The 27,172-nt window shown below is 41.8% G+C and overlaps 1 protein-coding gene across 1 annotated transcript in view; it reads left to right on the top strand.

Annotated features, from left to right (window-relative positions):
• WWC3 (WWC family member 3) overlaps positions 1-27,172 on the top strand; it is a 174,170-nt gene that overhangs the window by 134,228 nt on the left and 12,770 nt on the right. Inside the window, exons 9-16 of the mRNA XM_075853971.1 lie at positions 6,472-6,714; positions 10,564-10,653; positions 11,069-11,634; positions 15,902-16,019; positions 16,632-16,706; positions 17,916-18,002; positions 21,610-21,802; positions 22,714-22,878. Coding sequence (XP_075710086.1) covers positions 6,472-6,714; positions 10,564-10,653; positions 11,069-11,634; positions 15,902-16,019; positions 16,632-16,706; positions 17,916-18,002; positions 21,610-21,802; positions 22,714-22,878 — 1,537 coding nt within the window. The remainder of the gene's footprint in view (positions 1-6,471; positions 6,715-10,563; positions 10,654-11,068; positions 11,635-15,901; positions 16,020-16,631; positions 16,707-17,915; positions 18,003-21,609; positions 21,803-22,713; positions 22,879-27,172) is intronic.

Genomic DNA, 27,172 nt, shown 5'->3' with positions numbered 1-27,172 from the left:
TTTTACAGCTTGATTTGGAGTCCATTTGTGTTAAAGTCAATTGACTAGACATGATTTAGAAAGGCACACATCTCTCTATAGAAGATCCTACAGTGCAAGTAAGATAAAAAAAAAAAAACAAAGCCAAGAAGTGAAAGGAGATGTGGAGATGGGAGAACCTTCGAGAAAGGCAACCATATCTACACCAATCAGACCTTCATGGTAGGTTGGCCAGACATAAGCAAATGATACATGAACCACTTGGAGTTGTCAAAAGGTACTTGAAGGGCTCTCGAATAATGAGAAACAATATTCTCTTAAAAAAACAAAACAAAACAAAAAACAATATTGAACTGAATCAAAAGCGTCTAGTCTAGAGGAAGCCTGGCACCGCTTATCACCTAGCCTCTCGAAGATGAACGGAGAAAAGCTCCTTGATGGAAAACTGCACTCGCGACCTCAGACTGGGGCGAAGAGTCACATTCCAACAGGACAACGACCCTAAACACACAGACAGGACAATACAGGAGTAGCGACGAGTCTGCATGTCCCCAAATACAGGTGTGCCAAAGCTTATAGTATCACACCAAAGACTTGAGGCTGTAATTGCTGCAATATGCGCCTCCATAAAGTATTGAGTCTGAATACTTATGTAATACTTTTGTAAAATTACACAAATTTCAACAAATTTGTTTTCGCTTCACAGGAGCATCACATTTACACATCACCCTGTGAATTCTGGTCCTATTTCTCCAGTCAAGCCGTTACCTTGAACAATTACCTAATTTTACTAGTATTTTAAATCATGCTGCATGTTATTAGCTTTAGGCTGGAATGACACATGCATTTTTTTTAATGCAGTTTTTGGTTCAGGTGTTAATACATACAAAGGAGTGAATACAAAAGGAAGAACAAGTTTAGGTCCTTCCTTTATAATTTTTCTTGTGTTTTGATCCACTCCTAGGTTTGTAAAAAAAATAAATTAGTATGTGTGAATCCATCCTTAGGCAGTGGTCTCCAACTTTCGCTGTTGTGAAACCACATCCCCAAGGGAGTGCCGGTTCAACTTTGGTCTAAACTGTTATGTCGACAGGTTGCTTGGGATACACTGCTTAACAACCACAGTCCGTACAGTGGGGTTATCAACTAGTATGTCCATAGCAACCATATAATAAGGTTTTTGCTTTTTTTTTTTTTAAGGCTGAATTTCCTCTGCCAATGAGATCAAACAAGGGCTAAAGAGGATTGACAGTACAGAGAACGTTCTTCAAGTTCACTGCTGCTGGAAATCCTTTATATATACCTAGATACATTGTCTACTGCTACAGATGTAGGCAAGTTTATCTTGACTCTGATAAGTTGCTGCAGTGTGATATCACACAATAAAAGCCATTGAAAACTTCATGTTAAAATTTCTTGCCACTGTGTTTTTAATGGGTTAAAAGTCAAGATGGCTACATCTGTATTTGGCAGCTGACCCATAGCCATAGCTATATGCTATGAAGATCATGTGTTTATAGACTGTCTCCTATCCTATCTGTGTACACTTTTCATGTCACATGTTATGTCCGTACTCGTGATTTTGCATTGGAAAATCAGCATTTCTCCGGTCATTATGCCCTGACTTATATTAATGCCTTTTTGTACTGTGTGTGTGAAATGCTGAATTCCCCCTTCAAACCTCAAACGCTTGTATACTTGTGCTTTTCTTTTTAGTCTTTTTTTTTTTTTCCTTCATTTTTAAAACATTGTTTTAAGAAAAATATTTGCCTTCAAGGCCACGTGATGTCAATTCTTTCCAGATGCTATTAGGAAATAAACTGTGTTAGATTTCTTTTCTTTTGGGAGAGGTTTTTTTTTCCTGGCCATATGTAATGTCATTTCTCCTGTGGAAATTGAGAAGTATCAGCATACTTTGCTTTACTTTTGGCTGCTTGTCTCATACTTAAGAGCCAAATGGGAATAGATGTATTTTGTGATATATCTGAAGGCTATGCTTCTACTTTCATAGAAGGCAAATGACATCACTAATCAGATATTAATTAAATTACAATTATATTATTTAGCCTGTTGATGTCCTATGCTTATTGTACGGGCACAGTTACATCTGTTCTCTGTAGTTTAACCCTTTGTATGCCGCTATCAACGCTGATCGTGGCATACAAAAGGAAAGAGTGTGATGACAAGTCCTGCAACACAATTAGGACCAAAACCTTGTATGGCCAGACCGCTCAGGATCTTTTTAAGGGACCCTTAAATTTAAACGGGTTTTCCCATAGAAGACATTTATGACATATCCACAGGATATGTCAGGCCCCCTAAACCCCGTTCTAGCTTTGTCTGTTCTCGCTGCCTCCTGGCCACTTCCTTGTTATATGGTCGGGTATCACAAAAACAGCGTAGCTCACGGAGCTACGCTTTTTCCGTAACTCCCATAGTAGTGAATGGCAATTACGAAGCAGCGTAGCATGCTAGCTATGTTGTTTCCGTAACTACCATTCAGTTCTATGGGACTTACGAAAACCGCGAGATACGCGGTTTTCATAACTCCCAACCATGTAACCTTTTTCATGGTCGGAATTCAGTCACCAAACAGCGGCAGAATGGTGTTTAGGGGCCCTGTTTTAGAGACAGGTGCGGATCCCAGAGCTTGGACCCATATCTATCTGAAATTTATGACATCAGTGGCATCGCTAGTGGGGGCAGACGGGGCATGTGCCTTGGGCGCAACTCTGAGGTAAGGAAAGGGTGTGCCACAGAGCAGCCGTACCAAACAGCTGATCACTGCTGACAGGCATCTTGTATGCCAGGCGACTGCAGCAGTGATCAGCGTTAGGAGGAGACAGGAGGTCTTGCGACGGCGTTCTGACTGGGGTCAGTGCTGGCCCTGGAGTGGACCAGTCCAGTCACCTGACCTATCACCTGACCTCACGTCTGGGACATGAGGTCAGGTGAATCAGGTCAGGTGGCTGGATTAGTCCACCCCCGGGCCGGCACAGACCCCAGTCAGAACGCTGCCACAAGACCTCCTGTCTCCTCCTAAGGGAGAGTCACGCCAGGCAGAGCGGAGAGTGGTAGTGGTAGGCTATGCTACCGCTCCCCACTCTGACGGCAGTGTGGCACCAAGTACAAGGGGGAGGGCGGTTCAGTGGCACTAATACAAGGGGTGATGGGGGTTGTGCTGCACGAAGTACAAGGGTGAAGGGGGTTCAGTGGCACTAACCCCAAGGGTTAGGGGGTGCAGTGGCACTAAGTATAAGGGGGGACAGTGGTTGTGTGGCACTAAGAACAAGGGGGAAGGGTAGTGGTGTGGCACGAAGTAGAAGGGGGAAAGGGGTTGTGCAGCACTAAGTACAAGGGGAGAGGGGGGTTGTGTGGTGCTAATTACAAGGGGGAGGGGTTGTGTGGCACTAAGTATAAGGGGGAGGGGGGTTGTGTGGCACTATGTACAAGGGAAGGGGGGCAGTGTGGCACTAAGTACATGGGGAGCAGTGTGGCACGAAGTACAAGGCGGATGTTTCACGAAGTACAACGGGGAATGGTGCCACTAAGTACAAGGGAGGGCTGTGCACAATATCTGCAAGAGGGTGCTGTGTGTGAAACTATCTGCAAGAGGGGGCTGTGTGTGACACTATCTGCAAGAGGGGGCTGTGTGTGACACTATCTGCAAGAGGGGGCTGTGTGTGGCGCTGTCTACGAGGGGGGCTGTGTGTGGCACGATCTACAAGGGGGCTGTGTGTGGCGCTGTCTACAAGGGGGCTGTGTGTGGCGCGATCTACAAGGGGGCTGTGTGTGGCGCGGTCTACAAAGGGGCTGTGTGTGACGGTGTCTACAAGGGGGGCTGTGTGTGGCGGTGTCTACAAGGGGGTTGTGTGTGGCGCTATCTACAAGGATGCTGTGTGTGGTACGGTCTACAAGGGGGCTGTGTGTGGCACTATCTACAAGTGGGCTGTGTGTTGTCTCTTTCATTTATTTTTTTAAAACTTGTTATGGTAACTCCCTTATATAACTATACTGCTTGTAAAATGTAGACATGGTTTTATGCTCGAGTTACAATAAAAAAATTGTGAAAAAAAAATGACACCTCATTGATTCGTAGAGAAAACAAACATGTCGAGGGGGAAGGATATGTCAGGAAAAAAAGTTGGGGGGGGAGGTGCCAATCTGAATCTTTGCCCCGGGTGCTGGAGAACCTAGCTACGCCTCTGTATGACATATCCTGTGGATATGTCATAAATGTCTCTTATGGGAAAATCCCTTTAATAAGGTTAAAAAAAAAGAGTTTATATGGAAAAAACTAATGCACATAAACATGCATTTCTTTACAATAATTTTAATGAAATTTAAAGAAGCTCTGTCACCAGATTTTCAAACCCCTATCTCCTATTGCAGCAGATCGGCGCTGCAATGTAGATAACAGTAACGTTTTTTTTTTTCTTTCAAAAACGAGTATTTTTGGCCAAGTTATGACCATTTTTATATTTATGCAAATGAGCCTTTCTTAAGTACAACTGGGCGTGTTTAAAGTTATGTCCAACTGGGCGTGTATTGTGTTAGTTACATCTGGGTGTGTTTACTTGTTTTACTAGCTGGGCGTTGTGAATGGAAGTGTATGATGCTGACGAATCAGCATCATCCACTCCTCTTCGTTACCACCCAGCTTCTGGCAGTTCACAGACACACAGCGTGTCCTCGCGAGATCACGCTGTAACATCACTCACTTCCTCCCACAGGAACTTCATCGCGTCGGATGAGCGAGGACACGATGTGTGTATGTGAACTGCCAGAAGCTGGGTGGTAACGAAGAGAAGTGGATGATGCTGATTCGTCAGCATCATACACTTCTATTCACAACGCCCAGCTAGTAAAACAAGTAAAAACGCCCAGATGTACATACACAACACACGCCCAGTTGGACATAACTTTAAACACGCCCAGTTGTACTTAAGAAAGGCTCATTTGCATAAATATAAAAATGGTCATAACTTGGCCAAAAATGCTCGTTTTTAAAAAAAACAAAACGTTACTGTTATCTACATTGCAGCGCCGATCTGCTGCAATAGGAGATAGGGATTTGAAAATCTGGTGACCGAGCCTCTTTAAGTCTGAAGACCTAATATCCTCTTATTTAGTATCCTCACAACTGTAACAACCTGTAAAACAAATGTATAATATTTATAATAATAGGTGCATGGTGTAAAAGAATATTAATTAAGCGCACATACATACAGTATGTATATAATAAAAATGACATACATAAAGTGCAACGTGTCCTAAAAATAATAGAGCCCATACTGCTATGTAGAACAAAAATGAAAAAAGTTATGACTGTCGTAATGCAAAGAGGCAAAATCTAAACATTTTCCGTCCTCCGGGCCAAAATTGGCCCGGTGCTCAAAGGGTTAAGGAGGTTGTGTGAGAGGTGGTCTTTTTTCTGAAACGGTGCCACTCTTGTCCATGAACTGTGTCCGGTATTGCAGCTTTACAGCTCAGCCCTATTCAAGTTAGTGAGCTGCAATACAAGGCACAGTCCATGGACAAGAGTTTCTGAAATAAAGTATACCCTTTTCTCTAATCTAATGCGTCCACTTTAACATGGCAGCTGCTATAAAATCCCTCCTGTATAATATTATTTTATTCGTCAATTTACCATTAATTTGTTATTCTGCAATGCTATTTAATAATGTAAAATCAGGTGTTAATGTTCGGTTCCATTCTGTCAGCTTTCTGTTGCTTGGAAGTTAGTGTAGGGCTGTAAGTCTCTGTTCACATTTTCGTCATGACTCCTGTTTATAATGGAAGCCACGACGCTGTGCCATTGACTAATAATGTGGTCCATTGGAGTTTCCTTTGTTTTGATGGCAAGAACAGTGCTGCATGCTGTGCTATTCTTGCTGTCAAATGTGTCGGAACTGCTGCCAAAGGCTCCAAAACCTCCCTCAGTGGGAACAGAGCTTATCGATATGCTATAAGATTATTGTACGAAAACCCCATTAAAGTTTTCAGTGTAATTATGGACTTTCGGATAACTTTTTTTTTCATGCGTTCTGTATTCTGACCAGTGTCTATATATTTTCCGGCCTTTGCCGACCTGCAGTATGACTACACAGTCAGAGGCTGACTACAATGGTTTTCCTGCCTTCTATGGAGACCAATGAAGTCACCTACTGTGCTACAGATGACATGCCAACAACACATCCACCTCCTGCCTATTTCAACGGGATATGGCTACCAGTCCTGCTCTAAGCCGATGAAATGTTTTTCTTTTGTGATTAAACCCAGGACGGAAGTGAGAAGAGAAATCTTATCCTTCTGCTAAAGCATTTACTGCAGCAATAATATGAAGAGCCACATTTGAAGTTAGTCATTCTAAGGTTACAAATCAGACCAGCTGTAATGGAGACTTGTGGGTTCTCTTGTTATGTATTTCTATAAGAATGTTACAGGTCATTTTACAATGTATTTCTAATTACTTACTATTTTATTTATCAGAGTTTCCAGCATACAGCACCAACTGGCTCTGTTGGATAATGAAACATGGCCAGGAATGGCTGAAGTAGACCGTGATCATCTCCAGCTCATCAAGGAGAAGGAAGCCCTCCTTCAAGACCTGCAGCTCATCAGCCAGCAAAGGCGATCGCCTGAAGAATTAGCAAGATTAGAAGAGGAGAAAAGACGATTGGCTGAAGACATACAGATTGCCTGCTCCACTACTGCCCAAGGAGTTACTGAAAGGTTTGTAGCTTTCTTGCTAGATGAGCGCTTTGATTTCATTATTTATCAAGTGTTTTGTTCTCGATCATACTATTTACCTTTTACAGTAGCTTGCGATATGCTGCAAAATGCTTAATTTAGATTCTGATCACATATGCATTCTGTTGGAGTTTCCGCCACTCAAATAGCAAGAATGGCACAGCATGCAGCCATAGTTTTGCCATCAAAATGATGGGTACCGGATTATTCAGTGGAGACTCAAAATAAAAAGTAAAAAGATTGCCGTTTGTGGAAATCATAAAAAGGCTAACATCTGCCGGTCTTTCGTATGAGCCTTCCTTAGAGAAGCTCTTTTGAAAAAAGTAAGAGTGAAAATTAGCAAAAGGGAAAAAGAATTTATAGCTAATATTCAAAATAAGGACCCACAGTTTATAGATGATAAAACAGATAATAAACGTTGGAGGTGAGAAAAAAACCTTTTTGGAACCCTGATGGACCCTATTATAACTGAACACGGTCCATCGATGACTATTTGGATCCATTATACAATGTATCTGTCACCGAGTCATGGCCTTACATAACCTTTTGGAATTAATCGATTTAGATTGACTTTAGATATTAGAAGAAAAAACTAATCTGTCACTTAAATGGATTTTGTGGTAGTTGCAAGACACCTCTGCTGCTGTTTACCTTATAGAAAGTAATAAGAATGGACTGGAAAATCCCAAAAAGAAACTTTGGGATCATTTTGTCAAACTTCCTGACATTAAGGTTTTGAATACTTGTCTTAAGCATAAGCTTTCATTGGGAATTATCAAGCCAAAGATCCTGGTACTGAAATGTTTTCCTAAATAGAATAACACTGGTTCGAAAAAAAAAGTAGGCGACTTATCGTACGTACAAGAGTTTTGAATTGTTGGTTTAGGAGAACAAATTGTTTTCTGGACATGTGTTATGTGAAATTGCAGGATTGGCAGCAAGAGTTGAATCCCATAATGTACAATGTGTGTTCTGAAAGGACGATCCAAAACAGTCTGTTGCTAGGCTGACCTTTCTTGTGCCTCTCTGCATGGCCAGGGAGTTCTGTCATCAGTTCCTTCTCACCATGCTCAGAAAGAAATGCATCATCTCTCTCCGGGGTATAAGTTTGGATGCTACCCTGTTTACAAGTTAACAAGCTGCTGAAAGATTGTATGAAAATGATGCTGTGTAACATATCATTCATAGCTATAGTGTGCAAATGTAGAAAATACCTACACTATATGGACAAAAGTATTGGAACACACGTCTTAGGCCCCATGCACACGACAGCAAAAAACCTCCGTTTTTATGGAATTATGGAACATGTCCGTTCTTTCGCATTTTGCGGGCCGTGCTCCCATACTTTGTATGGGAGCACGGCCCGAAAATGCGGCTGTCAGTCAGCGGCCGGCCGTGCCCGCAATCGCGGGCCGTGATTGCGGGCACGGTCGTGTGCATGGGGCCTTAGTTATTGAATTCAGGTGTTTTATTCAGTCCCATTGCCACAGGTGTATAAAATTAAGCACCTAGCCAGGCAGTCGCCTTTACTAACATTTGTGAAAGAATGGGTCATTCTAAAGAGCTCACCTCCAGCTAGGTACTGCAATAAGATGCCACCGCTGCACCATGTCAGTTAGTGAAATTTCTTCCCTCCTAGATATTTCAGGATCAACTGTGAGTGGTATTATTGGAAAGTGGAAGTTTTTATGAACCACAGCAACTCAGCCATGAAGTGGCAAACGCAGAATTTTATAGAGCGGGGTCACAGAGTGCTGAAGGACATAGTACATAAAAGTTGGCAACATTCTGCTGACTCAATAACTGCAAGGTACCAAACCTCAGGCATTAACATCCGCACAAAAACTGTGTGCTAGTAGCTTAATGGCAGGGGGCTGTGTGGCACTATCTACAAGGGGGGCTGTGTGGCACTATCTACAAGGGGGGCTGTGTGGCACTATTTACAAGGGGGTTGTGTGGTACTCTACAAGGGGGATTGTGTGGCACTATCTACAAGGAGGGGCTGTGTGGCACTATCTACAAGGAGGGGCTGTGTGGCACTATCTACAGTGGGTGAGGCACTATCTGCAGGGGGATTGTGTGGTACTATGTACAGGGGGACTGTGTGTGGCAGTATCTACAGGGGTATGTGGTAGTATCTACAGGGGGTATGTGGCAATATCTACAGGGGAACTTTGTGGTACTATTTACAGGGGGACTGTGTGTGGCACTGTCTACAGAAGGCACTGTGTGTGGCACTATAAAAAAAACTTTACTGCTCGTATTCAGCTCGGACAGACCCCGGTAAGTGGACCTTTGCTAAAAGTAGTTGAGTACCCCTGCTCTAGAGTGTCCATGGTTCTTGTCACACAAGCTTAGTAAGATGCCATCCACGTATATCCTCTGCATTCATATGATGAATAGCAAATATAGTTCCTCTGTCACAAAGCAAAACTTTTTTAGTCACTAAAATGATTTGGAACCCTTACTTTGCTGTAACAGCAGCTTACTGTAGGTCTGTTACATATATTAAAGGGGGTGAAAGATTAATTTCCTTAAATAATTATACTATAGGACAGGGGTACTCAACTACTTTTAGCAAAGGTCCACTTACCGGGGTCTGTCGTCAGGTGAAGGTCCGAGCTGGATACTGGAAGTAAAGATTTGTAGATAGTGCCACGCACCGTGCCCCCTGTAGATAGGGCCACGCACCGTGCACCCTGTAGATAGGGCCACGCACCATGCACCCTGTAGATAGGGCCACGCACCGTGCACCCTGTAGATAGGACCACACACCGTGCCCCTGTAAATAGGGCCACGCACCATGCCCCTGTAAATAGGGCAACGCACCGTGCTCCTGTAGATCGGGCCACGCACCATGCCGCCTGTAGATAAGGCCCCGCACTGTGCGACGGGCGGAGCTGATCTGCAGGCCTCCTCAGCCACGTTAAGCCTGCAGCCTATGAGACATCGAGACGGGACCTTTGCATAGGCCGATGCAATGCACTGACGTTATCGCGCATTCTGAGATCGCCGATACAACTGAATGGAGCACCAGGCCGAAAATCCGGGGCTTCTGTCCCCGATTGCCTGGGACTAAATGCGCCACTGGTTTGGACAACTCGCATTTGCGGTCCGCCGGTTGAGGGGATATAATGTTTTTATTGTTTCATTGAAATCCTATTTTTTTAGTTTTCACTAAAAACATAGTGTCCTAATGACTTTTTTGCAAATGGTATGATTGCAAATTTTCTAAAACTTGGTACATGCGTATAACAACTAATACCTACAATTGGGAGTGAGCTGAAGGTTCTATTGGATTGGGCAAAGGGGTGGGAAGCTAAGAGACAGGTCACACCTATAGTAGGGCTGTATGGGCTGTGGGGCCAACATCTAACAGTACTCTATAAGGAGTGGGACCTTGGATCAGGGGGCACAAAATAGACATTTAGGCCTCATGCGCACAGCCGTATTACCGGTCGTTGTCATATGGAGATTTACTAGGCCACCCATAGAGGTGCATGGGGCTTTACTGTGCCTCTGTGTGCATCCGATACTTTATACGGAGAAGTTTTGTACGAATATGACAGAAAAAAAATGTGGTATGCATACAGAGAAATTGTGTACGAATATGACAGAAAAAAAATATGGTATGCATCATCGCATGTTGTATCACGAAGGTATCCTTATCTAGAAGCATGCAGCGCCTGACAAATCATCATACACCAGCCAAAAAAAAAAAAAACGCACCAGCAACAAGGGACTGTGTGCTGCCATACAGCCGTGTGCAGAAGGCCATAGGAGACCAAATAATACATGATCTTTGATCACAATACTGTGTTTTTATTGAAGGCTGCTGCTGCAAGAGAAAAGAAACTGTCTTTTAAAGCATTTAGAAGAGGCTACTCGTCTGACTTCCTACCTTCATACTCAACTTAAAAGGTAGGACAGACTCTTGTTACTTTGCAATAAGGTTTATGAACAAATCTGATATATTTCTATTTTCTGCATTGTACAGATATTGTGTGCTTTTAACCGCATACCATATGTATGATTTCTATAGAAGTAGTTGCAGAAACATGTCCTTAAACTGCTTCCTAAAAAATGCAGTAAATCGTTCCAAAACCATGGTCAAAATGCATGTTGCATGTGCGGTAGTAGGGCAATGTTTGTGTGAATATTTATACAAACTTGTTAAGTTTTTCATTTTTGTACACGTCAATATATGTTAGAAATGGTCCTATATATTTGTCATCGTTTGTGTTTTTTGTTGTTTTCTGGATTTATCGATTTTTACCTCACTTTTCTATGATGTACTTTTAATACGTTTTTTTTCTTGTATGTTTGTTTGTTGTAGCTTGTCTGCCAGCAACCTTACCGTGTCTTCTGGCAGCAGTCGTGGTTCCTTGGCCTCGAGTCGAGGATCTCTAGCATCAAGTCGAGGTTCTCTCAGCTCTATAAGCTTTACAGACATTTACGGCCTTCCACATTACGAGATGCCTGAATCTCACTCTGAGTTTTCTCAGCATATGCGCTTAGATATGATTCCATTAGATGCTGTTGGCAGAGATGGTCAATACTCTGAAACAGCCGGCCTCTCCAACCTCCGTAAACAAAAGATGTCAATGGACACCCCTCAGTCATTGGCCTCTCTGTCGTCACGTTCATCATTGTCTTCATTGTCACCTCCAAGCTCCCCCTTGGACACTCCCTTTCTTTCTGCTTCTCGTGACTCTCCACTGGCCCAAATGTCAGAGGGTTTGGAGGAAATAATGGGGGCTTTGGAAATCATAAGGGGACACGGTTCTTCACTAGCTGATGAAGAGACGCAGGGGACATCTTCCCATTTGCTATGCTGTCATACAGAAAGTAGAAGTCTCAGAGAAGGAGCAGGACAGTTTTCAGGCCTTCAAATGAGAGCAGGTATGTGATTGTGTCACACAATGATGTATATTTATGTCATTTCCAAATATTGTTTGCATTTCAGTTATGAGATCCATCACAAAAACCATACAGTACCAACCGTTATTTGATCTATTATAGCATGTGCTCTCAACTTGCTGGGTCAATACCCCTCCTTATGGAAACCATCTAACCACATTCCCTTACGTTTCTCACACTTCCACAAAGATCAGTGTTTTGCAATGGGTAAGGTAAAGATGTTTTATATTGTGATGCTTGCAAGTACCTACCTTTAGGGTCAGTTCACATGTAGCGTAAATACTGCAGATTTTCCGCAACGGATTTAGTTGTGGAAAATCCGCACCATAATACAGTAGCAGCAAAGAGGATGAGATTTGAACAAATCTCATCCACACGCTGCGTAAATGCTGAGCGGAAAAACTCTCAGAAATTGACCTGCCGTGCGTTTTTTTTTAATCCGCAGCATCTGAATTGTATTTGCGTAATCGCTTATTTGTTTCAGGTTTTCCCCATTGAATTCAATGGGAAGGTAAAAGCTGCAACAAATAGCGGATGTTGCATTTTTTGAGGCGGAAAAGCAGTGATTCCACCACAAAACAACGGAACGTGGGAAAAATTATCTTATACTTACCCCGAATTCGGGGTTTCTTCGTCCGGGCCGTCCTCCTGGGATGATGTTTCATCCCATGTGATCGCTGCAGCCAATCACAGGCTGTAGCGGTCCCATGGGATGAAACGTCATCCCAGGAAGCCAGTCTGCAGGATGGACACGTCGCCATGGCTACGTAAGTATCAAACTTTTTTTTATTTTTCTACGTGCAGTTTTCCACAGCGGACATTCCTGCTGCCAAAAACTGCACAACAATTTGGTGCGATGTTTCGGACGGAATTCACTGCGCCCAGGGTGGATACTGTTTGTGATTTTACGTAGTATACCCGGCGTGAACATATCCTTGAACAGACACATTTTCTTGAATTTATCAACTTAATATTTGCACATGCTTATTATTAAAAATTGCAAAATGCTCAGGAAGATTTGGTATCTGAATCACAGCACCCAAAGAGTGTTCTTAATATAACCATTGGTTTAGGGGTCCATAGCTTCCAACCGTCCCGGATCCGGCGGGACAGTCCCGGTGTTTTTCACCGCTGTCCCGGGTGGTCTGAGCAATGTCCTGCCCTGCCCCGGACCGTCCCTGTTGCCAGCCACGCCCCCTGCATTGACACTGCCTGCGCAGCAGTCTGCCTGGAGAGAGGGAGCAGAGTGTAGCAAACACACCGGAGCGTAGCACTGTAGAGGAAAAGAAGCCACAGGACAGTTTAAACAATTTAGTGCCTGGGAACACTAGTGTTTCTAAAATCATAAAATAAATGACATTATTTTATGATTTTAGAAACTCTTGTGTCTCCAGGCACATTCTATTTGCGGCTCCCGCCCCCCCCCCCTCGCGACCCATCCTCCCGCGGTACTGTCCATATATGGACAGTACCGTCAAGGGCTTCCCCGAGCACAGTACTAAAAATAGCGCTGTGTCCGGGGAGTCTTCGGTGAGCGGAGGAGCTCTCTCCGCTCTGAACTAATTCTGTAGCAGGGAGCTGATAGTTCCCTGCTTCAGAATTAGTGGCTACTCATTTAGCGGAATCCCCATTGCCTATGATCTGGATAGAGTCGGCAACGGGTATTCGCTCAAGGAGTAACCACTGACGTCACTGTCCATATATGGACAGTTTGTGTATAGGTTCAGACAGCACCAGATACGTGGAAGGATGGGATTTTGCACGGATAGGGGCCCAACCCAAATATGAGTATAAAAGAGTATCCGGCACACCAATTTTTAAACAAAGGTATTTTTATTTTGTTTTTAATGCCAGTGGAAGAGTGCAACGTTTCGGTCTAAGTGACCTTCATCAGGCATTGAGCCATGCTGGAAAACTGCATAGACTAGTGGTGCTGATAGCGGCTGGCCGCTGTGTCATGGCGCCTGAGGAAGGTCACTTAGACCGAAACGTCGCACTCTACAACTGGCATTAAAAACAAAATAAAAATACCTTTGTTTCCAAATTGGTGTGCTGGATACTCTTTTATACTCATATATGGACAGTGACATCAGGGCTTCCCTCTAGGAGCGGAATCACCGGCCTATGCTCTGGCTGGGGATTCCGCTCCTGGAGGGAGTCCCAATGACGCTATCTACATTGCAGGGGTAGCGCTATCTACAGGGGGCTGGCACTATTAACATAGAAACTGTGGCACTATATAGGGGCACTATCTACATGGGCACTGTGGCACTATCGAGAGGGCATTGGCACTTTATATATGGGCACTGGCACTAGGGGCAGCTTTGGGGCTATTCTACTGTATAAGGACAGCTAGGGCGCATTATACTGTATGGGGCAGCTATGGGGCTTTATACTGTATGGGGCATTATACTGTATGGAGCAGCTATGGGGGCATTATGATGTATGGGGGCAGCTATGGGGCATTATGCTGTATGGGGGAATTTGTTTGCCCATTATACTGCATGGTGGCATCTGTGTGGGCATTATACAGCATGGGTGAATCTATGGGGGCATTATACTGTATGGGGGCATTTGTGTTGGCCTTATACTGTATGGGGGCATTATACTGTATTGTGGCAGCAAGAGGGAAATATACTTTGGCCCTTCCTACATGGGCACTGTGTCACTATCTACAAGGGCACTGGCATTAGGGGCAGCTTTGGGGGGTATTATACTGTATAAGGGCAGATAGGGGGCATTATACTGTATGGGGGCATTATGCTGTATGGGGGAAGCTATGGGTGCATTATGCTGTATGGGGGAATTTGTTTGGGCATTAGACTCCATGGGGGCTTCTGTATGGGCATTATACTGTATGGGGGCATCTATGGGGCATTATACTGTATGGTGGCAGCTATTTGGTATTATACTGTGTGGGAGGCATTATAGGAGCATGATACTGTGTGGGCTGAATCGGGTGTGCATGGGCGGGGATTGGGTGAGATTAGAGGCGTGGCTTAAAAGAAAAAAAAATTGTCCCTCTTTGTGATACTTGAAAGTTGGGAGATGTGAGTCCACATGGCATTTTCTGGTGCTGATTCCGATGTGTAAACCACGTCTGAATCAGCGCCAAGAGACGCACCAAATTTCCCCCCATTTATTTCAATGGGAGGCAGAGGCTTTTTTTTTTCCTCAAGCAGCTTTTGGCCCCTTGCAAGAAAAAAAACCAGCATGCTCTTTCTTTGAGTGGTTTCTGCCTCTGACCCTCCCATTGCGCCGCTCGTTTTGAGCATTTTTTTGCAGAGTTTTTTTAATTAGATTCAAAGGCTAAAAAAAGTTAGAGATTTTTTTCTGCCTGACAAAAAACATTGTGTGAACTCCTTCTAAGGCCTAGTTCACACTAGTTTGCATATTGGAGAAGTTTTGGTATGCCATTTTTGCAGCCAAAATTTGAAAAGCATCGAAAAACAAAATAAAAAGCAAACTGAATGAACTGCATCAAAACTGCAAAGTGTTAATAAGGCCTTTATATGAATGTCCACCTTTTAATACCATGTCATTTTTAGATGAAAAATTCTCTGCTGATTATTTTCCTTAATGTATCTGTATAGGGTTCAGAGCATTGTTTTTCTAAAACAGAGCTCTCAATGCCCTGCATAGACCTAGAATTGGATAGGATTCCATTGGATAGGTGAGAAGCGTTTGATTGCTGGGGGTCCTACATAAACTTTCATTTGCTCATTACCGTATTGATAAAGTCTTTAAAAATTGCAAGAATATACATCATTTGGAGAAGTTAGATATCCTAAATGTATCCCTTTTAAATATGCTACTTCCTAATTCAACCACTAGGTGGTGGTATTTGATATAATATGACGTAAGGAATTTTTTTTCCCCCACTAATAACATTTATTACTATCTTGTAAATAGGTAATAAATTGTGTTGGTGGGAAAACCCCTTTGATGAATAATTCTGAACTATTCAAAGTGACATTCCGCCACCTTGTGGTTGAATTTAGAAAGACAGGATTTTTTATAAAATGTAGGCTACCAATTGACTTTCATACTAATAGCTAAATAACCAGGTAGTAAATGTTGTGACATTAAGATAATAGAAAATATTTGATCCTACCCCTTTTTTCATTCTTTTGGCTTCAGCCTTCTTAGAAATTCAGGACGTAGTTAGGCTAGTGTTTACAGTGCAAATGACTTGTATAAGGCTAGATATAAAACCAATATATGTATATTTCTTTTGTATCCTTTCCAGAAACTGCAATCCATGAAGACTGTGGATTAAGTTTAGAGACCGCCAAAGGAGTATCTGCTGGATTATCAGATGACTCTCTTGCAAGTGACAGTGGTGTTTTTGAAGCTTTATGTAGAAGGTTTGCTACTTTGCTATTCCGCATCTTCACCGAATAGTTTGGAATGGCAGTATATGTGGATACCGATGAACCCCTCCCCCACTCTATCATATTGCATTTATATGTGGGGTGAGAAAGACACCAATACGCATATCTGACACATGGCAGAGATCAAGCACAGTAAAGAGAAGATAAACACACAGACACACACAGACACATACAGACACATACAGACACATACAGACACATACAGACACACACAGACACACACAGACACATACAGACACATACAGTCACATACAGACACGTACAGACACATACAGACACATACACACACACAGACACACACAGACACATACAGACACACACACACACACACACACACACACACACACACACACACACACACACACACACACACTACAATATTGGGAGAGCCCACTGTGTTTGTATGTCTGTGCTGTGTGGACGGTGGGTGTCCATCTCCTGTATGAGGAATTGTAGAGTGCCGTGTGCTGCTCTCTCTGTCTATAACATATGTAATCCATAAAAAAATTTGCCTCTATTCATATACACAGACTAGGAAATCTTATTTGTGCGCAATTTACTCTTTTTTTCATAATCTCTATACAGGAATGAGAATGTTGAGGATTCTGCATCTAAAGACTCTGAGAAAAGGGAAGAGCCTCAAGTACATGTTGGAGTAGTGTGAGTAAAGCTTTCCTATAAGTGTATACATTCTCTGTCACTTATATCCATGTCTTATCACTCAGCTATTATTTTTTCTATGATTTTAAACACAAATCCTCCATTGTGTATATATAGCAATTTATTAGGCCACATCAGCGCTGCTTCCATGAACCAAGACATAGCAGAAGAATGTTTATGTGTATGAAATTCCATACATTTATTACATTGCCTATTCTTCTATATAGAGTAGTAACAGTTGTTCAAAACTTTGTAAATGTACCAAAGGCATACTGAAAGTCTCTCATTCTTGTTTGTGGGTCCAACAAATGCCAAAATGTGTCAGTTTAGCATAAATTTTTGTAGAGTATGGCCTCGTTCACATCTGTGTTGAGGCTCCGATAGGGGCCTCCGTCGCAATCCGGCCGAGATTATCAGAGACAATATCGCAGCATGCTGCTTTATTGTCTCCAGGTAAATTCACGGACACCCTGGCGCTGTCTGTTGTGCAAGGGAACCATTGCTTTCGTTATTCCCTTGTTCTGCTCCTCTGACGGAGCAGAACATCGGAACACACCGACCAAGGTGTGAAGAAACCTTAAGTCAAGGATGCTGGTTTTTTTTTAGCATAGGCAAAAGTCTAGGGCTATAGTTTACGCAAAAAATAAAGGGCAATTGGGCGATATATGCACATGTATGCTTTACTATGGCATACAGTTGCATTTATCTTTTGGCACACAACAATTTTGCCAGCTGTGAACACACAAGTATACTTTTTTTTTTGTGTGAAACATATGCCAACATAGTCCATACGTTCTCTTTAGACACAATTTTGTGTTATGTTTTTTTTTCGTTTTTTTTTTAACCTACCTTGCCAAACATTATGTGAAAGGGACCTTAAATGAGATTTGTCAGGTTTTCCATGTTACCCTATCTGAGATAGAAGGGAGAGGCTGAGCTTGGGGATATTTAGTTTTCTATGATTTTAATTCCATTTTTATGTAATGCTGCCCTCATATAGGGTAGTATAGGAGACCTGACAAACTTGCTTTAAAATCATAGAAGGTTCATTTAAAATGCATACAAATATACCTTCTTTTGTATGTCATCCTAATGTGACTACTTCCAGCAAACCCAAATGTTTGCCAAACTGTTAAAGTACTATAAGTTTATTTGCCTTTTCACTGTCTTAATCCGCACCAGTTACACACACCATGCATTTTATTGTAGGTATGATTGTGGAAGCGAATGTCTTTTCGTACATGTTTTACAGCTTAAAAATTTTAATGGGCTCTCTGTCAAGCAAGGATACAAAATGTAAGTATAAATGGTTATGTACACTGTTATGTACACTGTGATTGTTACTACTACAGAGTGGGGCAGAATTACTAATCTAAATGCGCCATAATTCTGGCACAAATTGCGACAAAAGTCTGTTGCACATGCCGTGCGATAGATTTATTAAGTGTTTTAGACAGTTTTTGCACCTCACTAGACCGTTTTTAAAAATGCCTAGTAAAGGGGGAGTGATTTAAGTGAAATCCTAAAATGTGCCAGATTTATTAATGGCATGCTCCACAATTCTGGCAAAAAATACTGGAGTAAAGTAAACCAGCCAAAAGGTGGCATAAAGAAGAGAAAAGTGCGCCTAATCTCTCACACAACTTGTGCCACTGAGATAAGTTTGGCGCATCATCTGGCTTCCTGGTGTAGTTTTAAGCTGTCTTAATTCAATACATTAATAATAAATCTTCCCCAGTGAGGTAATTGTATACTATTTAGACTTATTATTATGAGAGCCAAAAAATTATTTAATCCGTGAGGTCTGTGCAGTTATTTTGGTAACCTAAGGACTTTAAAGGATGTTCTGAGATGTCCATCAGCCATATAAGAAGATTACATTGATAAATAGTCAGAAAGTTGGGCCATTGTCCCTGCCATTGTACTAATTGAGCAGGTCAGGTTGTTAGCAGACAATTCGCATATAATCAATGTGAGTTACATAACCTAGAAGAGAAAGCGTCTGAACCTCAAACTATGTGATAATATCACTACAACAGCCACGGGCCATATTGACCCTTAGGATAGCCACAATGTCCCCTTTGACAGCCAAAGTGCTCCTCATGTCAGGCTCAATGACTCTACATTGCCTTTCAAAGTTATTCACCCCTTGGTGTTTTCCTTGGTTTGTAGGATTACAATTTGGAATTAAAATAGATTTTACATTTTGATTAATTGACCTAAGAAAATTGTCCAAATTGTTAGAGTGGAATAATAAAAATACCTTGTTGAAAAAAAACAACTTGAAAAGCTGTGAGTGCATATGTATTCACCGTCTTTCCTATGAAACCCATAAATAAGGTCTGGTCAAACCAATTAACTTCAAAAGCTATATGATGGGTTGAATAAAACCCCCTGTGTGCAATCAAAGTATCACATGATCTGTCACATGATATCAGTGTAAATACACCTGTTCTGAAAGGCCCCAGGGTCTACAACATCACTAAGCAAGTGATATGAAGACCAAGCAACTCTCCAAACAGGTCAGATACAAAGTTGTGGAGAAGTATAGATCAGGGCTGGGTTATAAATAAAATTACCAAACTTTGAACCACCTCCGGAGCACCATTAAATCCACTATAACAAAATGGAAAGAATATGTCACAATTACAAACCTGACAAGAGAAGGCCGTCCACCAAAACTAACATACCGGGATAGGAGGGTATTGAAAAGAGATTCAACAAAGACACCAACAATCACATGGAAGGAGCTCCAAAGATCCACAGCAGCCGTACACTCCACAGAATGGGGTTTTATGGAAGAGTGGCCAGAAATAAAAGCCATTGATGAAAAAAAACTATAAGAAAATTTGTTTTGAGTTTCTTAAACTGCATGTTACAGACTCCCCAAACACATGGAAGAAGGTTCTCTGGTCAGATGAGATTAAAATGTAACTTATTGGCCATCATAGGAAACGCTATGTGTGGCGCAAACCCAACAATTCCCATCACAGCAAGAGCACCATTCCCACAGTGAAGCATGGTGGTGGCGGCAGGTCATGCTGTAGGGATGCTTTTAATCAATATGGACTGGAAAACTCTTCAGGATTGGAGTAAAGATGGATGCCAGTAAATACAAGGCAATTCTTGAGAAAAAAAACCTGACTCAGTCTGACAGAGAATAAGACTGGGGCGGAGGTTCGCCTTCCAGCAGGACAATGACCCTAAACAGACTGCTAAAGCTACACTGGAGTAGTTTAAGGGGAAACCTTTAAATGTCTCAGAATGGCAAAGCCCAGATGTCAATCCAAATGAGAATTTGTGGCATGACTTAAAGACTAAACTACACTAACGCAACCATCTAACTTGAAGGAGTTGGAGAAGTTTTTCCTCGAAGAATGGGAAAATATCCCAGTGTCTAGATGTACTAAGGTAATAGAGACATATCTCAATAGAATTTCATCTGTAATTGCAGCAGAAGGTGGCTCCACAAAGTATTGACTTTTAGGGGGTGAATACTTAGACACATTATCAGTTTTTTTTTTGTCTAAATTATTGTTTTTGTTACAATTAAAAATATTTTGCACCTTCAAAGTGGTAGGCTTTTTGTGTTAATCAAATGATCATAATTCAACTAAGCAGGAAAAACACCAAGAGGGGTAAATACTTTTGCAACGCACTGAATAGGGCATCTACAATTCCTTTATGATATCCTTATTGCCCCTTATGGCAGCCACAATGTCCCCCATGACATCCACAATGTCCCCCATGACATCCACAATGCCCCTTTACACCAGCCACAATGCCACCCCCCCAAGATCCAACCATATATGTCCCCGTTCAGCAAAGCTCATCCTTAGCTCCTGTGCTGGGCTTCTTCTTGTGTGTGGTGCTCACATCTGCGCATCAGACATGGTAACTGATTTTGGCTCTGAAATCAGTTACTTTGAAGAGGCAGGAAATCACTTGTGACCTAATGGTTGCAGCTGCTTCCATGTTCGGCTGGTTTCACACGACCTATTTTCAGACATAAACGAGGCGTATTATGCCTCGTTTTACGTCTGAAAATAGGGCTACAATACGTCGGCAAACATCTGCCCATTCATTTGAATGGGTTTGCCGACGTACTGTGCAGACAACCTGTCATTTACGCGTCGTCGTTTGACAGCTGTCAAACGACGACGCGTAAAAATACAGCCTCGTCAAAAGAAGTGCAGGACACTTCTTTCAGACGTAATTTGAGCCGTTCTTCATTGAACTCAATGAAGCACAGCTCAAAATTTACGGCTATCAGAGAAGCCTCGCAAAATGCGAGGAGGAGCAATTACGTCTGAAACGAGGCAGCTGTTTTCTCTTGAAAACAGTCTGTCATTTCAGCCGTAAAAGCCTGCTACCGTGTGCACATACCCTTAATGTTCAATTGTGTCCATGTCTTGAGAATTCTGGTAGTATTGGAAGTGATGATCACTGGCTGAGACATCAAAGGCACCAGGCAAAAGACCTGTGGCATGTGCCCGTGGTTCCTGTGCTTAACAATGTCAGTAATAACACCAGGGGTGTTGGTAGGCTATGAACAAACTAGGGGCATCATGGGGCACTAACATAATGAAAGGACACAGATACATTGGTGATCGCTGGTGGGAAGAGACCTGGCGTACTGGCATAAAACCCATGGCACTTGCCAGGTACTAGCAATGCAACTGGACAATACACTTTTATTTATTATTTTTTTTATATTATTATTTTGCGCTTTAAATTATTTATTTATTATTTATATTTATTTATTATTTATTTATTTATTTAAAAATGAATCATTCTGCTTATAATATTCAGTTGTAACACAACTATGTTTGTGTTTATTTGTTATGTTTATTTGGTATATGCTTTTATTTTACTAACGATAAGGCATTTTTTCCTATTGTAGACATATTCGCGTTTACCTGCCTTCCCTGGATTCCAGCACACCAAGCACTTACTGCTCAAAACCTTCGGACTTCCAAATGCCTCTGATGTTTAATGAAATTTTTCAAATTCCTATGCAATCCACTGTCTTAAAATTGAGCTCCTTACAGTTGTACATATGCTCTGTGTGCCCTGAACAACAGGAAGAGCTGCTGGTGAGAAGGGATTCTATACTTCTTCAGTCATGGCATATAACTTAGTGGCCTCTAAGTATTAGTCAGTTTTGCAATGTAGTCCTTTTCTTGTTCTGTCTTTAAGCTGAGATCTCAATGATATGAGCTGCACAGATACTGTATGTATTTGCTGTTGCTTATAAAGCATCAACATATTCCTCAGTGCTCTACAGAGATTGCCAACTTTTACATCAATTCCTATGCCCAGTCTAATTTCCCTATGTTAGAGACACACACGCACACATGCACGGAAGCCAAATACTTATCAGTATGTTTTTGGAGTAAAGGAGGAGACCGGAGAACCTGGAGGAAACTTATGCAACAACGGGAAGAACATGCAAACTCCATGCAAATCATACGATCATACAGCCGTGTTGCCACTTCTAGATTTACAGCATACCGATAATTCTTTGTAACTGCTGAAGACTTGGCCTGAGTTGTTGATGTGATGCATATTTTTGCCATTTAGGTCATAAATAGTGAGGTTGAAAAAAAGACGACTGCAAGTTCAGCCTAATGTCACACAGAGGAAGGCAAAGCTACCTCTATGAAGTAGTTGCTATGGAAAAAACAACGTTGAGTTCAATATGGCAATCAGAATAAATCCTCGGTTTTGTTCAGCTTGTTACCAGTCAATGCAGGCGTAGTGCATATGTTCAGATGTGCAGCTCCGTGTAGTCACACAGGGTGCACTTGATGTCTCATTTGTTTCCTTTACTTTAGTATTTGATTTTTTTGTGTTTCAAACCTGGATACTGCTGTTTATAATGAAAATGGAGAAGGTTTTTTTGAGAGCTGCAGGTGAAGCCCATCATTTGGATAATTTTCTGTCCATGTGCATTGCGTTCACAGTTATGTTTAATAAGCGGTATTATACTTCTCTATCCTTGCAGGGGATTGCTCAGATCAGCTTGGCTGGCTTTGAAGGTGCCAAAGAGATGCATATTCAGTGGTATCCTGTCCAGATCTACAGCAGTGCTGTGCCACAAAGGGTTAACGATGGCAGTTACATTAGAGACTGCACTCGAAAGTCTGAAATCACTAACCCAACAAACACAGTAAGTACCCTGTACAGAGCCAATGGATGATGTGATCAGGTGACCTAGTCCACACTTCATCCATGGCCGTGAGGCACAGAGCGGGGGGGGGGGGGGGCAGACTAGGGGCCTGGTACAGAACTTTTTAATAAAGCGTATTGATTAGGGATTCAGTTTGCTGCAATGAGCAAATTTAAATAGGAGATATAAAAACCCTGTAATGGCGGGGACCGAAATTAGCCTCGATCCCCGCCATTAACCCCTTAAATGCAGCGATCGCTGCATCGTAGAGGTTGCTAGAAGATCGGCAGCCCTGCCAGGCGATAGCAGGGCTGCCGACTGCTGCTATGGCAACAGGAGGCCTAACAATGGCCTCCTGCTCTGCCATTACGCAAGCCGATTAGGCCCCGCCAGGAGGCGAAGCCTAATTGGCTTGCTGTCCGTGAATGACTGACAGATCTAATACATTGCACTACATAGGTAGTGCAATGTATTAGAAAAAAAAAAATCATCAGACAGTTGGACCTTCAAGTTCCCTAGTGGGACTTAATTTTTTTTAATTTTTTTTTTAAAGTTTTAAAACATATAATAAAAGTTTCAAGTATTAAAATAAAATACAATCGCCCTTTTCTCTTATCAAGTCCTTTATTATTGAAAAAAATTAATAAACCATACATATTTGGTATTGCCGCGAACGTAAAGGGCCTGAACTCTAAAAATATAATGTTATTTATTCCACGCGGCGAACGGCGTAAATTTTTTTTAATAAACTATACCAGCATTTCTGATTTTTGGTCACTTTGCCCTACAAATATTGGAATAAAAAGTAATCAAAAAGTCGGATGTATCCAAAAATGGTACCTAGAAAAACTATAGCTCATCTCGAAAAAAACAAGCCCTCATACAGCTCCGTCGACTTAAAAATGAAAACGTTATCGTTCTCACAACTTGGCGACAGAAAAAATACATTCTTTTTACAAAAGTAATTTTATTATGCAAAAAGTTGTAAAACATAAAAAAGTGCTATAAATTTGGTATCGCCAGAATCAGACTGACCCACAGAATAAAGTTAACATGTAATTTATAACTCATGGTGACCACTGTATAAAATAAAAACTATGCCAGAATTGCAGTTTTTTGGTCACCTGGCCTCCCAAAAAATAGGATAAAAAGTGATTAAAAAGTATGTACCCCAAAATGGTACCAATAAAAACTACAGATTGTCCCGCAAAAAAGCAGCCCTTATACCACTACATCTATCAAAAAAATAAAATTAGTTAAGGCTCCAATAAGTCAGGAAAAGAAAAATATGCAGTTGTGCCGGCCCGAGGGCAACATTTCTCCTGTTTCAAGCGGCGATTTATCAAGGCCCTAAAATTAGGGAACCAGGAACGGTAGGGCCCAAACATATCTGCTGGAAGTGAGGGTGCCCATATTATACCAGAACAACACTTTCCCAGCAAAATTCCCCAAACTGCTAAGGTGAGGAGTGTGGACCAAAAGGGGGATAAGAAATAACGCCATTTATCAGTGCGATACTGGCCTGTGCACGAAGGATTGCTTCACAGCATAACACACATCTATGGATTATTTCGTTTTTTTTACCCAATTATTATACAACCCGACTATGCCCCTGATGTACTCTGCCCGGCTTACACGTACCCCCACGCTACAAACTGAAATACCAGTAAAACTCCAAACAAAACTACTACCAAGCAAAATCCACGCTCCAAAAGCCAAATGGCGATCCCTCCTCTCTGAATCCTACAGCGTGCCCAAACAGCAGTTTACATCCACATATATGGCGTCGTCATACCCGGGAGAACCCTTTTAACAATTTTTGGGGCGTGTGTTTTCAGTGGCACAAGTTGGACACGACATATTTGCCACTGAAATGGCATATCTAGGGAAAAATTTTTATTTTTACTTTGCACCATCCACAGCACAATCATTTATGGAAAAGACCTGTGGGGTGAAAATGCTCACTACACCCCTTAATAAATGCCTTGAGGGGTGCAGTTTCCAAAATGAAGTCACTTGTCAGGGGTTTCTTTTATTGTTTCACATCAGAGCCCTGCAATTGTGAACCAGTACTTTATAAATCGCCAAATTAGGCCTCAATTTTACATGGTACTCTTTCACCCCTGAGCCCTGTCAAATGTCCAGGCAAAACATTATGGCCACATGTAGGTTGTTTCTAAAACCGGGAATCACAGCATAATAATTAGAGAGCTGTCTTGTTATGGTGCCATTTTCACTCTGCAACCTCGAGTGCACACTAATTTCTGTAAAACACCTGCGGGGTTAACATGCTCACTACACCCCTAGGTGAATACCTTGAGTGGTTAAACAGGATGTCTCACAGGACAAATGCATATAAAGGTGGGAGAAGCACTCAACCACCCATATGGAAAATTAGAGATAAAGACTCTAACAATATATAATAAACCGGAGAAACAGAGTCCATATATATCAATGTATGAAACTAAATATCTTTATTGAAGAACAAGAATAAAATACATAAAATGACATAGACAGAGAATCCAAAAATAGTCCTAAAACGGATCACAGAAGTGTATATTGAGTCTATATATATATATATATATTAGAAAACCCTGATGGTATGCATAGTTACTATGACTCAATATGACTCCAACATGGGGTGCATAAACATGAAAATGGTATCAAAGTATGAATTTGTGTAAAAAAGGCAATATGCCTAACTCTGAAAAAAGTCTATAGTGACTAGAAAGTGAGTAGTTATTGCCTAAAGACAGATGGCACAGAGAGCCAAAGTGTAATTCCAGAGTATGCACTTACCCATGTATGGGAGGTGGAATGTGACCCAGCAGTGTAGGATAGCGCCCCGACGCGCGTTTCGCCCGTAGCTTTCTCAAGGGGTGCAGATGTTATTTTGGTGCCCTGTTTATATGTGAATCGATAGAGACATCTGATCTCCCCTCTGCCAATCAGGAGCCGATCTAAGCGGCGCCTGACTGTGACGGAACTTGGGTATCGCCGCCGGACATCAGTGACCCACTGCGCATGCGCGAGTCCCGGGACGCGTCACCAGGGAAACAGCGCAGGCGCAGAGAGCCATATTGAAAGACCGGCAGACGAACATCAAGCCCTACCTATTTCTTATAGGTCCCATCTAAAAGGCCAAGAGGTATAAGTATATATTACCAGGATTATTGGTTCAGTAGGATGCTCGAACTACGCTCGCTGAGCATAGTCATTGAATACCTTGAGTGGTGTAGTTTTCAAAATTGTGTAACTTCTGGGAGTTTTCCACTGTTTTGGTCCCACAAGGGCTTTGCAAATGCGACATAGTGACCAGAAACCAATCCAGCAATATCTACACTCCAAAAGACAAATGGCACACCTTCTCTTCTGAGCCCTACTGTGTGCCAAAACAGCAGTTTCTGACCACATATGGGGTATTGTCGAACTCCCGAGAAATTGCTTTACAAATGTTGGGGTTCTTTTTTCCTTTACTTGTTGTCAAACCTGACATGGTGCCTAAAGTACATTCGAATAAAAAGAAGGCCCCAAAATCCACTAGGTGCGCCTTTGGTTCTGAGTCCGGTGCTTCAGTCCATTAGCATGCTAGGGCCACATGTGGGATATTTCCTAAAACTGCAGAACCTGTACAATAAATATTGAGTTGCATTTCTCTGGTAAAACTTTCTGTGTTACAAAAAAAATCGATTAAAAATACATTTCTGCAAAAAAAATTACATTTGTAAATTTCACCTCTACTTTGCTTTAATTCCTGTGAAACGTCTAAAGGGTTAAGAAACTTTCTAAATGCTGTTTTGAACACTTTGATGGGTTAAGTTTTTATAATGGTGTGTCTTATTGGGGGTTTCTAATATATAAGGCCCTCAAAGCCACTTCATAACTGAACTGGCCCCTGTAAAAATAGCCTTTTGAAATTTTCTTGAAAATGTGAGAAATTGCTGCTAAAGTTCTAAGCCTCGTAATATCCTAGAAAAATAAAAGAATGTTCAAAAAATCTAAAGTAGACATATGGGGGATGTTAATTAGCAACAATTTAGTGTGGTATAACTGCCTGTCTTACAAGCAGATCCATTTAAACCTGCTAATTTTTGCAATTTTTTGCTAAATTTTGGTGTTTTTCACAATTAAATACTGAATGTATCGAGCAAATTTTGCCAGTAACATAAAGTCCAATGTGTCACGGGAAAACAATCTCAGAATCGCTTGGATAGGTAAAAGCATTCCAAAGTTATTACCACATAAAGTGAAACATGTCAGATTTGAAAAATGAGGCTCTGTCAGGAAGGTCAAA

This window comes from Rhinoderma darwinii, chromosome 2 (assembly GCF_050947455.1).
Source record: "Rhinoderma darwinii isolate aRhiDar2 chromosome 2, aRhiDar2.hap1, whole genome shotgun sequence".
NCBI classification, from domain to species: Eukaryota; Metazoa; Chordata; class Amphibia; order Anura; family Rhinodermatidae; genus Rhinoderma; species Rhinoderma darwinii.
The sequence above is the reverse complement of the archived record's forward strand: the minus strand, read 5'-3'. Positions and strand labels throughout refer to the sequence as shown.